The sequence below is a fragment of the Apteryx mantelli genome, chromosome 9, assembly GCF_036417845.1.
Source record: "Apteryx mantelli isolate bAptMan1 chromosome 9, bAptMan1.hap1, whole genome shotgun sequence".
Classification (NCBI taxonomy): Eukaryota; Metazoa; Chordata; class Aves; order Apterygiformes; family Apterygidae; genus Apteryx; species Apteryx mantelli.
In genome coordinates, this window is record NC_089986.1 from 31,917,295 (window position 1) to 31,934,626 (window position 17,332).

Consider the following 17,332-nt stretch of genomic DNA (forward strand, 5'->3'; position numbering starts at 1 on the left):
TTTGGCTCTGCTGGCTCCTCAGGTTATCCTACGTTACGAATAGAGAAGAATGATCTTAAAAGTGTCACTCTAATGGAAGCAAAAGCTAAAGTGAAGGACATAGCCATCTCCAGAGAGAGGATAACTCTAAAGGATGTACTCCAAGAAGGTATTTACAGGACTCTGACACTTGTTGACTACAACGTAGTGTATTTACAACATGGTGTAGCTATCTTTTTATAGCTAAATTTTGTGAAAATTAATCATAGAAGATAATTCTGATCTTTGCAAGATCTAGGTGGAAGGAATGAATGATGAACGGTGTTTATATTTGGGGGATAGAAGAGGAGCAATTTTCAGAGTTCATTAGAACAGGGGAAGTGACTGATTGTGAAAAGTAAATATTTCAGCTTGTCCGTCTTGATAATCTGGTCCTTTAAAGAAGTGAAAGCAAGTGTTAGATGGCTAAAGAATGAGATGATCAGTTGTGACTGTAAGTAGCAACTAACTCATTTTCCTAAATTACTGTGGGAAGGCTTCACTTAAAACAAACAAAAAAACCCCTTCAGTCATTTAAACTCATGCAGCGTTCATTTAGCAGCTTCTAATTTGGAACTTTAATCAACAGATGCAAATTTAACAGCTCTGATGTGAAAAACTTAGGGATTACTTGATTCTTTGTTTGAAGTTTATTTTGGAAGTGTTCACATGCAGTTTTATTTGGTTCTTGCTGATGTTGACTTTTCGCAGTAGACTTAAATGTTTGTTTCATGTCAGTAATCTTTACAACTGCAGCTTATCTCTTAAGCTGATGTCCCCTGAGCTTGATCAGAATTCAAACTTTTGAGAGCTAGAGATCTGAGCTATTAAGCAGTCCTCATCCTTTGCCGGCAGAATTGCTAATTGCTTTGATTTGTTATCTGAAAAATAAGAGGAGAATGCTAGAACTCCCCATTTAATGTAAGCATTTAAATCTTTAAGCAGGTGCCTCTTTCTGAGCTGTGATGTTGGTTCTACAGAAAGCTTCCTTCACATGTAGGATATGTTTTGTGTTCCTTCATGCTGTTTTTTGCCTGTAGCCTTAATGTTCGGAGTTATCTGATGACTAGAAGCAGATTCATAACCTCAGTTTGTGCCACAGCTATGCTTCTGATCCTTACCGCAGAGTGATAGGGATACCTTATTCTGTTGGCTGTGGATTAAACAGCTGCTGAATGCAATCCGGACCCAATTAATAGTGGGATCTTCTTTCTTGTCCTGCAGCTTGCATTTGAGATTTCTGTCAGGAAATCAGTTTAGAGTCTATTAAAACCTTCAAAAGTTGATCAAAGGACTAGAAGTCAGATCCTGATCGAAAATCACCTTTTTAATTTTGGGGATTATAGCAAAGCTGGTTCTCTGTGATCTAAGAATAAAAGTGCTTCAGAGCTGAAGAAGTGAATAACAAATGCTTGAATAAAATTTTCAAGAATTCCCAAGTGCTGCCTATGGAACTTAAAGATATCTTGCAAATCTTAGCCAGAGATTCATTGGAAGCTTCAAGTATCGTCAATAATTTAACGTATTTTAACCCCTTAATAATTATTTGAGATTGTGGTTCTGCCATGGTTTAATCAGTTGGAAATTGTAAAGCTCAGGGACTGAGTGTGTGCAAGGGAAGAAGAAAATGCAGGCCCGGTCTCCTTTATGTTCACATGTCCTGAATTTGTTTCTCTTGTTGGTGACAGGAAGACTTAGCCACCCGCTCTTCAAATATGGTTGTGCGTACTGCTGAACTTAAGCAGCACATGATTTTGAACCTGCATTGAACTTGTATTTTATTAGATGTAAGGCAAAATGTAGGTGTCTAGAAAAAAAAATAAATGAATAAAAGCTGTTTCTAATGAAACTGTTACACTTCAGTAAATAGAACAGGTGTTAACAGTAGGTCGACCTTTTACCATTTTCTGGTGAAGCAGACAAATGGCTCAGGTGTTCAATCTGGAATGCAAATAGCATAATTTGCAAGAAGCCCACAGGAGCACGAGGCAGAAGTCTAGAGGGCAGGCGCAGAATGCTGTCTGTAAGTATTCTAGCATACTAATGATAGACTCGCATCTTAGCAGAACTGTCTTTCAGTGTACCATTAAAAAAGATAAAATAAAACCGTGGACCATAGAGGCATGCTGTGTTAGAGTCATACTGTAATTAGATACTGCATTACATGAAAATTATTTTCTAGCCATAATTGCTTTTGCACGCTTCCTCTGTTCTCTTTAATTCCAGCATTTAAAAATAAATAACGTCTTGTAAGGAAACATGTCATGGTATCAAGCTATCTTCCTTTTATTGGCTTTTCCAAATTGCTGAATGTTAGAAATGTGTATTTAAAGCACTTTAGTTGTGGTGTTTTCAAGAACCAAGATAGGAAGGTTTTCTTTAACAGTAAAATAATAAATACTGTGTATTATGATTGCCTGCAGTTACCTTAGTTAAACTGCCTTTTGATCGGATTAGAATTTCAAGATCTCTATTTCGAAAACTTGACTTACAATTCCATGGCAGATGATAGAAACATCTCATTGTCTCTGTTAAGTGTTTAGGAACTAAAGGAGAACCACACTTTATGCTAGAAGATGTACAGCCAGACTAAGACAAACCCCATCAAAGATTGCTCAACCTAATCAGATGAGGCAAATCAGTGGGAAAGAAAGGGATATAACATAAGAATAGACTGCCTGAAGATGATGCACACTGGTCCCATGATATTTGGTACTGTTTTGTCACTTAAGCACTTTCAGTGAGGTTTTCTTTTGAGAGGAGAAGAGATTATTAAAGAAGGGTGATCTAGCTGGAAACTAGTTTTTCTGTTTTAATAAAAGCACAACACAGTGGCATTGCCGTCCTCAGATCTATAAAAAAAGTTAAATCTGAGTGTTAGTGCTGAAATTGTTTTCATTCCAGATGTTCAGTGTTGCTTTTCTTCTAGCAGTAACTTTGTTAACATTTGTGTATGAAAAATTTTGAAAGCAGACTGAACAAACTCCCAGCTAAGGTGAAACATTTGAATAATTCAGGCTGTTCCATGGGGAGGGATGTTTGCTGAATCTAGTATTTCCTTGTGAACATTTCCAAAAAAAAAAAAAAAAAACATGTCTTGGTGAGAAATGTTTTGATTGGAGAATTTCTGACTAACTCTATGAGGAAAAAGAAGAGGGTTGGAGGGGTTTAGTGCAGGCGGTTGATGAGGGCTGTGAACTGTCGTCAGTATTGATATTTAACTGGATTGTGTTACTGTTGTTGATTCACTTTGCCTGTTTGTGCTTATTTTCTCTTTTTCCTGAAGCAAGTTATCTAAACCTTGTGCATTCACTACATGAAGTTCTGAATTCACCTTCTGCCGGAGAAGTGATTGGTTTTGTTATTGTAGTAGTTTTGCTGATTTAATAGGGTATTTGGGACTTCTCGTTTTATCTTTATTCCTAACTTTCTGCTGTGGCTATTAAGAAAACATTACCCTAAAACGTATTCTGATTAGATACTAAATTCTGTTAGCTTTATCAATGTATTATAACTACATAATACTAAGTAATTGTATGTTCTCTTCATAGGCACATTTGGGCGCATTTTCCATGGAATTCTAATAGAGGAAAAAGACCCCAGTAAAGAGAAACAAGTTTTTGTCAAAACTGTCAAAGGTATGATTACATAAAGGAGTGGGGTTTTTATTCTTATTATTTTATTTTTTTCCATTTAGTGGTTTGTACTGTGGTGCATGCTGAGAAATCTGCCTTTAACCTTCCCCCATCCCCCAACAAACAAAAAAACCCAAATGGTTACTGCTTAAAAAGCAAAAGCAATTTAGATGCTGTGATCAGTCAGAGAGAGTAGAAATCCTGTATGGAAGAAAAACCTGCATATTCTCCACCACTGCCTTAAACTACTGCATCTTGAATACTTTTGCCTATCAAGTCTTCTAAGTAAAATCTTTTTTTTTTTTTTCCCCTGACATATTCTATCCATTTATAGCCTTTTTTCCACAAATTGCTGAAAAGTTGCACCTGGAAGGCTTCGCAGCATCTTTTATAAACATGCATGGCTGTACAAAAGAATAGGGCTTAGTTTCTGCCATCATTTAAATGAATTATCTTCTAAACTGAATTTATACAAATCTTAACGTACTTTTTTTGTTTTTTGAAGAAATAAATTCTCAGAGTGATTTAAATCAGAATAGGTAGATCTTAAGAAATAAGGAATAAGGTAAGTGTTGATGAAAACTGTTACATGTATCCTACAGATTGTATCCAGAATCCATCCTCTGCAATCATCATTATAAATGTTCTCCAGTAGCTTATTTTTGTGTTACAACAGCCCTATTAAACTCTTTGTACAGTGGTTACTTAATTGGTTATTTTTGTAATTGGTGTATTATTTTAAAATTTCTTTAATTCTCTTTTCAAAGAGAAAAAGAGAGAGAGATTTAGGCTTCTGTAAGAATTTTACATTTTTTGCCTGGCTAGTAACTTTACAATGATAAGAATTTAAAAGAGAAAGGGGGAGCTTAGTGAAGCTACTAGTTGAATTGAATCTTTCTGCTATCCATTCTGTGGCATTTTTTTCAGAAAGAAAATATTTTGCTTAGAATAAGCAACCATCTACTATTGTTGGTATGGTTCTCAAGCAATTGGATGTATGCACATAATAAGAAAACGGTATAGTAGGAAAGTCACTTGGAAAAAGCTTCATGTTCACTTCAAGTAGAGGAATTTTTTCTTTTTTAATAACCTGATTTAGAATAACAGTAGCTGTAAAAGGAGTCCCTACTTCTTGAAACTGTCACAGAGTAATCTGAAGTGGCAGCTGGAGATTTTCTGTCGCATTCCTTAGCTGTACCCTTGTTCTTGAAATAGGCTTGGCAGGATGCTGTGCTTTGGCAATGGAGACAGGTCAATACTGGATGCCATGCCTGCTGCTCTAACAAGATACCCTGAACTTGAGATGATCCAACTTGTCTGTGCTCTGAGCCAGGTACCAGTTGTGAGTCATCAACAAAGGCATATGTACATACATATGCATGCAGATAAGCAAAGTCATGTAAAATTAGCCCCCTTTCTTGCTTAACAAGTAGCAGGGTAGTAAGAGTGAAGTGCTGCTTTGTGGACAGCAATGAGTGCAGGAGCAGCTCTCGGGTGAGACCAGATTGAGGTTAACCTATGGGTAATTCTGTCTCAGCGTTAAGTGACTCTTGACTTGTGCTCTAGGACAACTTCTCGTATTTCTGCTAATGAGATTTGCAGAGGGCTGAGCAGAGCAGTGAAGATTTGCTGCTATCACTTCTCCTCTCCTCGCCCAGCCCTTTTGAAGATTTTGGAGGCTACCGTTTAGCATGATGGTGGTAGCCAGAATTATGACTACTGAAGATATTTGGCATAACAAAACTAACGGGGTGTGTGGGGGGGTGTGTGTTTTCTTTTTTTAAACAAGGCAAGTATTTTCTTGTAGTGAATTTAGCAAGAAGCAAAAGAGCATCCTTAATCAAAAAATTGTACTGCTTTCCAGTACCCCAGGCACTTTTCCTGAGTTCTGCTCTTTTCTGTTTGCCTATCCCTGCCAAACGATTCTGGTTGTCACCTTGCTTTTATTTGATATGGTTTCAAAAGACTTGTTCCATATCACATAAGCGTGGTGCTCATCTGTGAATGACAAGTCCTCTAATTCAGGGCATCATTCACCATAGCCCATGATCACCTTTTCTGTCTCATATAGTTCTCCTCCTCCCTGAATTAGAGACACAAAAGACACCACTTTTATGAGCAACAAAGTCGTCGTGTGCTAGGACAGTTTGACATCTATACAGCACAGTTAACTCTGTATAGCATAGGATTAATTGATAAGACAACATCTGTAAGAACACAGTTTAGCTGCCTTCCATCACCACTTGCCTAATTACTTCACTAAAATGGGCATTCCAATCTACTCTTCAAGCCGTGCGTCTCCCTTGAAATAGCTTGCATCTTTGGCACAGTACACATCCTGGTTTCTCTTGTCCCTTCACCTTGCAATGAAACATTGATAAACTGGAGCATAGTCTTAAGGGAATTGGGGTATTCCCTTTAGTCTTTAGAGATTTTTCTCAGCTTTAAAAAGACCTGTATGGATAAACAGTTTATAATAGATTCTGTTGATACTATTCTGTGAAATAATACTTGTTTGGGCACCAAAAAGCTGCTAGGAGGAAAAACTCTAAAGATACCTCTTTCCTCTTACAGCACTTCATTTGCAGTGCCAATATTAAGGAGCCTCCTCCTTGTCCTGGCTGTAATAGCTGCATGCGTAGCTGTGTCATGTAATAAATTGGGAATTTGGTCTGCTTGGGAAAAAAACATGCAAAAATTTTCTTAACCAGAATTTTTCCTTGATCTTGTTCATCCTGTGGCCACACACACAGTGCTGTTTTGGGACAAACGAAGGAGTAGGGCAAGACCACAAAATGGGTATAGGTATGAGAGCTATTAAACTGATTTAAGCATCTGTATTGCTGAACACAAAAGAAGAGCCGGAGGGTTATGAGAAAGAAAAAGGAAGAAGATTATAGGTATTGTATCTAAGTTATCCCAACAAAAAGAACAGGTTGCTACCCTGCATGTGGGGGGAACGTCTTTTTCAGAACTTCTGAAAAATGTGAACTGGAACTATTTCAGCATGTGCTGTCAGGAAGAAAGTACAAAGAGTATATACTTAATAATCTTGGGAGGAAAGACACCTCTTCTGACCTGGATTAGAGCTTGAGAAACCTGAACTATTGTATTGGCTGTTCTGACATTAGAGTAGCTGCTGCTTTAAATCTGGAATTCCCAGTAGAAGAAAACCCTTGAAAGAGGAGGAAATCTGGACAGGGCTAATAAGATCACTAGAAAACTGGAATATGAATATGAAAACTAGAATTTTGTATTCTTAGAGAAAATAATCAATGAGAGCTTCCAGTCAAGTTTGAAGACTTTGTAAGCATGGCTAGACAGTATTACAATATCCTCCGTTGGAAACAACTCTCTACTCCTGAGACTGATGCAGCTTTGTCTTCCCATTTTGACACTGGTTTCTTTGACATTGGCAGCAAGGAAGAATTGAAGTTGCATCATTGACATATCTTACTGTTTACAGAGGAACAATAGAAACAGTTTAAGAGTCTAATTGATAGAAAAGCCTTTAATCTGTGGAAACTTTGGCTAGATGTGACCTTTGTCTGCTATGTCACTGGACATAACCCTTCACCTCTGATACAAACAGCAGTGTATGAGCATACAGGTGGTTTTGTTGACTAGATGTTACTGTTTCAAGCTAAGTTGGTCATAACAATTTTGCATTATGCAGCTTGGTAAAGCTAGTGAGTTAAGTGATCATCTGCTGGAAAGTCAAGAAACATACTGGTCTAAAACAAGCAGTATAGGTAAGGCTAGAAGTATTCTCTGAGCTGTAGGCAGTTCCTTTATATTAGCTTTTGGGAGAAGACCTCCGATATACTAGGGGATGTGTCAAAGAAGGAAAAGCTTTTAGGCTAGGTAATGCTGTGAATATCACAGCAGATTAATAGGATTTCCAAGTTCCGCTACTGTATCTGGGCTCTCCTTATGTGCTTATCATAATGGACCTTTTCTTTCTCGTGTCCCTTTCTCAGTTGTTAATGTATTACAAGATCTGTAACTTTTCAAGGTGGGTTACTTCCTAATAATTTGGATAGAGGAAAATGCGCTGTCAGTTTATTCATTTCACATTCAGGAGAACATGAATGCTGTGGCTGATATGCTCATCAGACAATAGTTACATCTGTGAGCATTTCCTGCTCTGAGAGGAAATGTGTTTGCAGCTTTGTCAGTTTGCCTGTCTTTCCTATCTCTCCCTGGGGTTAGGATTCTTTTGCCAGCAGGATCAAAAAGTAAAGATACTAGGCTGATTATAGCAATACCTGTGGCTGCCTTTCCCGCTTCCTCGTTTCCTGATGTTTTTCAGCATTCTGGTGAGGTGTTAAGCGTTATTGTAAACCAGAAGAGTGCTAACTGAAATCAAGAAGCTTTGATTTTTCTGAACTTAATACTTGTTTTTCCATCTGAAGCGACCTGTTGTTAAGGGAATCAGTAATGTACAAAAACTGAGAAAGTCTGAGCCTGCTTAACTTTGTCCTAAAAGAGACCTCTAAGTGAACGAGGCCAATCAGAGAAGTGTCCGAAATAGTTTCCAGGAATGTGTTGTATTCCCTGCTTTCTCAAGCTGGGATTGAGCCAGTAGGTCAGACTTTCAAAGGCCAGTTTGACATTCATGAAGCAACATCAGTGCAAGAGACAAATAGATTTGAGCTTGCTTGTTCAGCATTATTTGAATAGTTTCTTGTACATCACAGAATTTGTCCCTGAGAACTGGACTCTTCAGTGTCTAGGGTCTTTCATTGGAACTATTTGTTAAGTCATTGTATGATTTTCCACAGATAAAGTGGCTTTTTGTTACATAGTTGGTAAGCTGATATGACTGCAAAGCTGGAAACACTTCTCTTGACATCTCAACGCCTTCTTTTTATAAAGATATGGTCTGAAGGTGGAATCCATTTGTGATTGCTAGAAGTTCACTCCAGATCCTTAGACTGCAAGAGGTTGTTTTTTTTCATCTAGCTGTGGCGCACTCCAAAGATGAGTTGCAACGGGCCCTGGATAGTGACAAAACTTCCCATGCGTATGTTCATTAAATATCTTAATTCATAATTACAAATGTCTTTTTTTTGTGCTGTACTGTCTAAGAGAATGCATCTGAATGCCTGAATCTTCAATATGTGGAATGTTCTGTGACTGGTATCTAAACCAGGAAAGTTTAAAACAAACAAAACAAAACAGGGTATCAGTTGGCAAAATTAGAGGTAGCTTTCTGGAGACTCTAGTAGTCTTCTGAGTACAAAGATCATATGCCCTGGGCAAAAAATGTCACTTGTTCCTACCTTTTCTAGATTCTTCATGTTGGTCATCCAGTTGTTCTTTCCTAGTTACAGGTAACAGTTTCACTGAGTAATAATATGCTAGTAATCATCATGAAAGTTTTAGCTTTTTTCATGTTCAGACTTCTATATGGATAGTTCTTCTTCATTCTTTCTTTAAATAGACACTCAAGAAGATTAATGTTAAAGATCTGTGTCTCTCTACCACTAAGAACAAGAACACATATTCATACCGTATTTGGAAACTGCCTTTCTTGGAATATTGGAATCTGCAGATCAACACAACCTGAATAGGTTGTTTGTGAGAAAGATGAGAGATTTAGTTGGCGCTTGGCTTGTTCATTGTGCTTCTCACTCTGCAGCAGGATTGTTTTGTGTGGTTGTAATGCTTGATTTTCCTTTCTGATAGGAAGTTTCCAACCATTCTAAATTTTGTGAAGTGTCTCGGTTGCCATGATTCTCAGAGATAGAATTGAGTCTCTTGCCAGTGATTGATCTTTATAACTGCATGAAGCAACTTTTTTTTTTTTAATCTTTAGACCTTGTTACCTGAGAAAAGGAAGAACACACACAATTTTCTATTTTGATTTACAGGAACATATTGTTTAGTGGTGCTTTTCCTGCAAAGGAGAAATTCTTTGCAGAACAAATGGAATTGTAATATTCCAGGAACATACGCAGTGAATTTTAATTTTGGAGAGCCCTGACTCATGTAGCGCGTACTGGCCAAGGTACATTTTTTATTAGAAACAGCCAGTAGTGCTGTTCAAGATAATCTGACTGCTTCCATTTCATTTTCTAACCACTTAAAATAATTTTTCTTATGTGCAAGAGTGTTTGAAAACAATCCACCCATGGAAAAACACTGGAAACCAAGTCATAGCGTGAATGAAGGTTAACTCTTAAGATTCCTCATTTTACTAGTGCTGAAAAATCTTTAGGTTTTGTAAATGTCGTCATAGGTCACTAAAACACTCTTTTTCAGCAACCTTGGCAACCTCCAAAGTTGTGGTTTATTTATTCATTGTGAATCTAGTTAAGAGTAGATGTTCAAAGTGCGCCCACACATACAAACTCAATCATGATATTGTAATAGAAGGCTTGCAGAAGGACCTTACTCTGAATTTACTTGGTATATCTCAGGACTGCAGTTGGCTTCAGAATATATGTAGTATACAAGACTTCTAGTATGAGTCAAAACAGGGCTGCAGTGCAAATTTGTGCTGTGTTATAGATGTGAGGAAGCCCTGCAGATGTGAAGTCTCAAAGAGATTCTTCATTGCCCTGTTTCTGGCAGAGGAAAAATGTTTCCTTCCAATAGCTGAGTCATTTTGATGAGCCATTGCAATGGATATTCTGTATCAGAAGATGTCCTGTGAGGTCCTTTCTGTGTAGTCATCAAGAGAGTGTATATTTAGCCACTTACTGAAAATGATAGCCATACTAGTTCCAATCACTGCTCTTAAAGAGCTGCAGGATCAGCCAGAAGCATCTGAACTAGCAGGAATCTTCCCTTAAGGGAAGGGAGATGTGCTTATTTCAGTTGTCTGGGGCAGATACACTTGCACCTTGCACTCCCTGCTTTATTGAAGTGATCACAGATGACTAAGGCAGTAAAGTATCTTGCATCAAACTCCTGCCGTTAGTATGGTTACTATCAAGATTGATCTTAAGAGTTTTGTTATCTCAGGTGCTGAGGAGACTTGGAGGAGGAGTTCTTATCATGAATCAAAACTGGACTGACTGGCTGACAGGTCATATGTAAAAACAAGCCTGACTTAACTGAGCATGACTTACAGACCTTTAACTGCCTTCATTTGTGTGATGTCTGGTCTGTATTATTTATGATCTAGCTGAAAGTAAGTTGGTGACCCTTTAGGTGGTCTTGAGTACATGTAGGAAGTGTAGGAGAGAAGATCCAGAGAACTCTAGACCATGCAAATTGGTGGAAAGCAAGAAGCAGAGTTAGATGAGTTAAGTGTGTATAAAAATCTTGTGTTAACAAAGTTTGAAGGGTTTCTTATTTGTATTAGGGATACAGTACTGTGGAACCTTGAGTGTACACAGCTTTTTCCCAAGGTACTGTTCTTAAATTGCATTGAGTTTATCATTATGGGCAGTCCATTGTTAAAAGCACTGCCCTAACTAAAGATATTTTCAAGTTTGTGCCTTATATGCTTTAAATATTCATACCAATGCACTCCTGAAGTAAATTAAAAAGTGTTTAACCTCCCAAAATCTGAGTACAGGATTCTGCTTCTTTTGAAGAAAGTTCATGACAAAAACTTCAAATAAGAAATGCTTCTAGTCTCATTTAAGTTTTCTTAAGTTTCTTTGTAGAAGGATTCCTGAATTTAAAGAATTAGAGAAAAAGAGCAAATTTCTGAAAATTAGTTTAAAAATGCACTGTATTTGTCGTATAACCATGGTTCACTGAGAGACTTTAAATAGTACAATATATAGAAAAACATTCAAGTAGCAGTGCTCAGAGGATGATGTCCAAAGTCCATTATATGGTATTTGCACTTGTTTATATAAAGACTTGCTATTCCATATGCTTCTGCAGGAAAAAAGTTTTACTGTTTCATTTCAAGTACACTTTCATTTTCATACAGTTAAGACCATTACTTGTATTTCAGTTTTGTTAGCTGTTGCCCTTATCAGGCAGTTGATAGATGTTGCGACATTAAATCAGTTATGCCTCTTGCCCAGTTTCACCTTGCATTTATTTTTACTTTCAGCTTTATTTTAAGTTGAATGAATTACTGAGCAAAGAACCTTTGGACTGTGGCCGTTTTCCTCTGCTGCTTGGATTCTAGTATTGTTATCATGTAGGGATATAGCACTATCCCCAAACTGTATTTCTTTCTCTGCCCTTTTCTAAGGCTTAGTTTTGTATGTATGTTTACAATGTAATAAAAACAGAACATTTTATTTTATCAGTGTTATGTTGAATCACTTCCAGAAAGTATCAGATTCAATCTGGAGAGATCAACAGCAGTCTTTATAGAGGAAAAAATTTGGCTTTGCCTTTTTGAAACTCTGAATTGCCTTGCTTTAGAAGATAATTTTGATTGTGTGGTTGCAGTATGGAAACAAAGATTTCAATAAAAATAGCCTTGATTTTAAGATTGGAGCAGAAATCTTGCTCTATTGAGATTTTAACGAGAATAAACATGATGATTTATCTTGTAACCTGGTTACCTTATTGTATGCCTTAACATACAGACATTTTTGAATTCTGCAGGATGCACAGCTGCTTTGTAAATTGGATAGACATTGATGTTTGCAAGTATAGCCATTACATGAATGCCTCTGTAGCTATCTAGACTTGCACATGCAATAGAGCACCCAAAAAGGAGTATAGTCTTTTCTTCACTTCAGTGGTAGGCTGAAAGTGATCTGGTGTGCTGGTGGCTTCCACAGTAACTTGTCACTGTCTAACTGCTATGCTCTCTTGAGGCTTTAAAGTGTGAATACTTTTGTGCGTGTACTTCCTCTTGCTTCTGGAAAAAGCAGATCAGCTCATGACTGTGTTTATTCATTTTCATTTAATTCATAGCTTATAACTTGCTTAAGCTGTTCATCCTTCTATTGAAGGAAAGTTCTAAAAATGTCTGCTAACAGCATTAGAAATGTCATGTTTGAGAGACTTGGATTCAAGATATTTTTGAGCCTTGAACTTCTTCCAAAACCAAAGACTTGCATAAAAGGGTTAAAGCAGTATTCAGGTGTGTATCCTCTTTGCACTGGGATTGACTTCTACTTTGTAATAGGTAGAAGTGGGAGCAATTACAAAGAATGTGTTGATGCTGGGAGTGTTTGTAACCTGAAACTGAAAATCTAGCATAGTTCTGGTGCTAGGGTTGGGGCTTAAATAGCCTAGCCTTGTTTCATATCGAAACAGTCTGTGATCATTGTGTGTGCCCATGTGCTTTTCTCCCTCTGATAACTTGAGCTTGTGGACTTTGTCACAGTGTGGCAAACCCACAAGTTTCAAAGATGAAAGTAATACAAGCCTTGTGAAAACAGGCAGCCACGTAGAAAATGGATTATGTAAGTGTTTTGATGATGGGGAAAACTTGCTGCGCAAGCTTGCATTATGAGACAAAAGGAAGTTCACACAGGAACAAGATGTTACAAATGGTCCAAAGGTGAGAACAGGTTCAGGTAAAACATCATCTTTGTAAATATTGCTGTCATGAGACTTCTTCATAGAAAGCCTTGAGACTTCCTAGCTATAGTGTTTGCAGAGATACTCATGTTAAGAATTCTAAAAGGAATTGCTGTGTGTTACTGCCCATAGTAGGCTCTCAAATGGCTTATTTGAATTTTGAAACTTGTGGCAGTCTTGTTTATAATAATATTCTGCTTTTTCTGTCTGAAGTAATTTATTTCAATGACCGTGCTACAATCTGAAGTTTTGGTTATAATGCTGTGTTTTGCGATTTGACCTAAAGTGTTGTTCTTGAAAGCTGTCCAGGTAATCAGGTAACCCACTGCAATATCCAGGAAATTGCTGCTTTTCATCTCTGGTAGATAATTTGAGGTGTAGAGGAATAGTGACTCTTCTTGTTATACTACCATCTAGTGAATATAGAGCATGATGTTCTGCAATTGTTAAAGCCCAGTCTCTTATGAAGCAAACTGCTGCAGAGTTAGTGTCGTTGCAAAACTCCTCTTAAACTTGACAGCGGTGTTTCATGTGAGTGTCATGATGATTAATATGGCTGATGAACAACGATAAATGAAGATTTAAAATACAGTTTTGCACATAGACCTCTAGAAGTATGTAAAAATCAAATGGGTGCTCTTTCTCCCTGTGAACGCTTTGCCAGGAAAGCGTCTCAGTGCATATAACAGCTTGCCAGAGTTGTGCGGCAATATTGCGAGATTAGCCTCTTGTATAAAGATGGTAGTGCCAGGAGCCCCACTGTGTGAGGCTATATACAAATGAAATATTGTGAGATAGTTGCAGCCATAACAAGCTAGGATTTCTAGATGCTTTGATGTTGCTCTGTCCCATAGGGTTGCCTTTCACAGTCAGGGCCTTGGCACAGAAAGCATGAAACTAGTGCTTTAAAAGCATCTTGTTAATTCTGGAATATGTTTGCATCTATCTCTAATAGCTTATAGTCTTGTTTTTCAGCACCTTCTGAAAGTTGGGCATTTCTGGTCCTAATTGGACTTTCAGAATTACTATTGGCTCTTAAATCTTTGTCTTAACTCTTGATGTCTCTTCTAATCTCTGCTATTCAGTTATTCATCTGTTGATGTATGGCCTTGTGTAAATAGATTGTGCTTTTTCAGGGCTAAGAAGCACTGACATGGCCATACCTTAGCTCGTGATCATGGTGCTGTAACTTAGTGGCGTCTTGAGTACTGATATTTTTAATTAGCAAACAGCATTAATATCTCAAAAGCAAGTTAGCTTTTCTGGGCTTTGAAGAGCCTCATTGCCTTGCCCTGGAGTGTTTGACTTGACTTGGGGATGCTTCCTCATGCATAAATCTAATACATGGGAAACTGTGGTCTTTTGTGCTGTGACTTTACTTTACTATTCTAATTTAAGAAGTTTCTGCCCCTGTGGGAGGTTATTTCTCCCCCTTTGCCCTGATGTACTGCTTCAGTAACACGTGTGGCTATGCTCAAATCACTTCACAGATCTGGTACAGAAAATACAAGCCTCAAAAGTCTATAGTCTTTCTTTTGTGTTTGACTAGCTCATTCCACAGGTCTAATTCTGTGTGGTTACACAAAGAATTTTGTAAGTAAAATACTAATATGAGTGTGTGGTTACATATAATGCTTAAGTGCAGAATTACATTTTGGCCCAGGCAGGAAACAAATATCTATAGGATTCACCTTTATATATCTTGGTAAGTGTCTTACCAGACTAGAACTGCTGGGTCAGGACTGTCACCTGCTCTGCTCTGGGACTGTACATTTGTGTTGTCAAAAGCCACATGTGCTGTGGAACTTACAGAATGCTCATGTGGGTTTTCAGTGCAAGATGGTCAGGTTGATTGCATGTGAACACCCACTACAGTTAAATGTTTCACTACCAAAATCACCTTTGTCTTAATCTCTGCAGACCTGTCTGTTAGATGCTCAGAAGTCTTTATTATCTCTTAAATCTGATCTTTTTTTTTTTTAGAGTTTAATTAATGCACTCTTAAATCTTTGCCATGTAACTAAAGAAAATAGCTATGAAATGAAATATTAATTGCAGTGGGGGCTGTTGCAATAACATGATTTGGGGTTTTTTTGTTTTTTTTTTTTCCTTTTGACTAGAATCACTTAAACTTTCAAAGTGATTTATACTCTATTTTGAATTTTAGCTAGTACAAAACTACAATAATTGAGTTATGTGGTTCTTCTAAATTGGCACTGGTATAAGCTAGAGGAGGACTAGCCTTCTACTGCTATTGTTTTGTTCTGAATGTGTTGAATTTGTTGGTGTGTTTTAAGGGTTGTTTTTTTTTCTATGCAGAAAACAAGGAAATAATACTGATAGGAAAACACAATGTGGATACTGGAACTGTTTCACAAGATAAGATTTAGATTTCCGTATATACTTGAGTAGGAGTCAATCATCCTTTGGGTGCTCAGCCACTAAAACATAATCTCTGAGCTGAAAGAAAACAATGAAACATAACAATGGTCTACTGAAAAACAAACTGTGTGATGGAGGGGGAAAGACATTGACAGAAGACTGTACTGTCTACCAATATTACCATGAGAAGATGGATAGTTTTGTTGTCTGAACCAGAGTAACTTGTTCTGTAGATTTTAAACCAGTTTTAAATAATCTCTGATTCAGAGCTTTCGATTATTGCAAGATGGGTCTTATAATTAAAAGCAAACCAGTTAACTGAGCACAGGACCAAAGAGTATATAAGCAAGTATAAGCCAGTTGATATAACCAAATGGATCAACTTTAAAACTTAAACCTAGTAATGTCTTTCCTCCCTTCATCATAGTCTGAGTTGTTCTGGGCTCCGCAGTACAAGAGACACATGGCACTACTGGAGCAAGTCCAGCGAAGGGCTACAAAGATGATTATGGGACTGGGACATCTCTCTTATGAGGAAAGACTGAGAGAGCTGGGCCTGTTTAGCCTGAAGAAGAGAAGACTGAGGGGGGATCTTATCAATGTATACAAATATCTTAAGGGAGGTTGTCAAGAGGATGGGGCCAGACTCTTTTCAGTGGTGCCCAGCGACAGGACGCGAGGCAACGGGCACAAACTGGAACACAATCTGAACATGAGGAAAAACTTCTTCACTGTGAGGGTGACAGAGCACTGGAACAGCTTGCCCAGAGAAGTTGTGGAGTCTCTATTTCTGGAGATATTCAAAACCCACCTGTACAATGTGCTCTAGGTGACCCTGCTTGAGCAGGGGGGTTGGACTAGATGATCTCCTGAGGTCCCTTCCAACCTCAACCATTCTGTAATTCTGTGAGATGAAAAGGCTGTTTTTTTGGGTGCTAGTGCTAATGCATCTAAAGTTGAAGCTTTGTAACTAGTAGCCTGTCAGTTCCTGTAATTTTTTTTTGTAATGTGCTTTTTCACCTTCAATTCTTCCTGCCCTTTATAACCATTGTATGGTTCTGACATTCATGCCTATATAACTTCATCTTAATGTGATATCTTGGATTTCTTTATTTGTTCACACACCTTTGAAACCCATCTCCTTTGTATCAGATGTGCCACTTACAAAACACTTGAGTGCTACTGCCACACAGTAGGACCTTCTTTTTCTCATTCCTTTATGTATTGGGGTTCAAACTCCAGACATTTAAGTAATGTTTAGGTGAGACCTCCTGCATTGCAGGAACGTCTTCAAACCCCTTCTTCCTCTCTCCAGCAGATTTATTATCAAATATAAGGAAATGCACAGTTTTGATGCATCCCATAATGCAAAGCAGACATAATTGTTACTAATCTAATGGTACCTCCGTAGTTGGGCTTTATCCAGAGTGTCATGTTTCAGGATCTGGTGGTCTTAGCCTTTCTAACCTGTGCAGAGTCTAGACAGTGATGCTCGTTAGGGGTTTCTAAGCATATTCTGGATTTGGTTCCTCTGGCTGGGACCTGTATCTTAATTACAGCATCATTTTTCCCATCTCCTGCTTTCCTTTGCAGCTGTATGCTTTTGGGAAGGCATGCCTCCTTTTTATTTCCTCCTGAGCCGAGATGGTAAAATAGCCTCTGAAGCAGAGTAACTTTTGCCTTGGTGTATCATTCCTTTCCCTGGCTTAGAGAAATCTTAATCCAGCTGATGTTTCCTGACTCGTAGGTCCTTGAGTTATGTGTTTTCTCTCTTAATGAACCCTTCTTAGACAGGAGCTGTGTTGTGCCTGAAACTGCTTCCACTTCAACAGATTGACTAA

At 37.9% G+C, this 17,332-nt stretch overlaps 1 protein-coding gene across 1 annotated transcript in view; it reads left to right on the forward strand.

Moving 5' to 3' along the window:
* Nucleotides 1-17,332, forward strand: part of RYK (receptor like tyrosine kinase) — a 62,575-nt gene that overhangs the window by 29,694 nt on the left and 15,549 nt on the right. The window contains exons 8-9 of the mRNA XM_067302126.1: nt 14-148; nt 3,570-3,656. Of these exons, the coding sequence (XP_067158227.1) occupies nt 14-148; nt 3,570-3,656 (222 nt within the window). The remainder of the gene's footprint in view (nt 1-13; nt 149-3,569; nt 3,657-17,332) is intronic.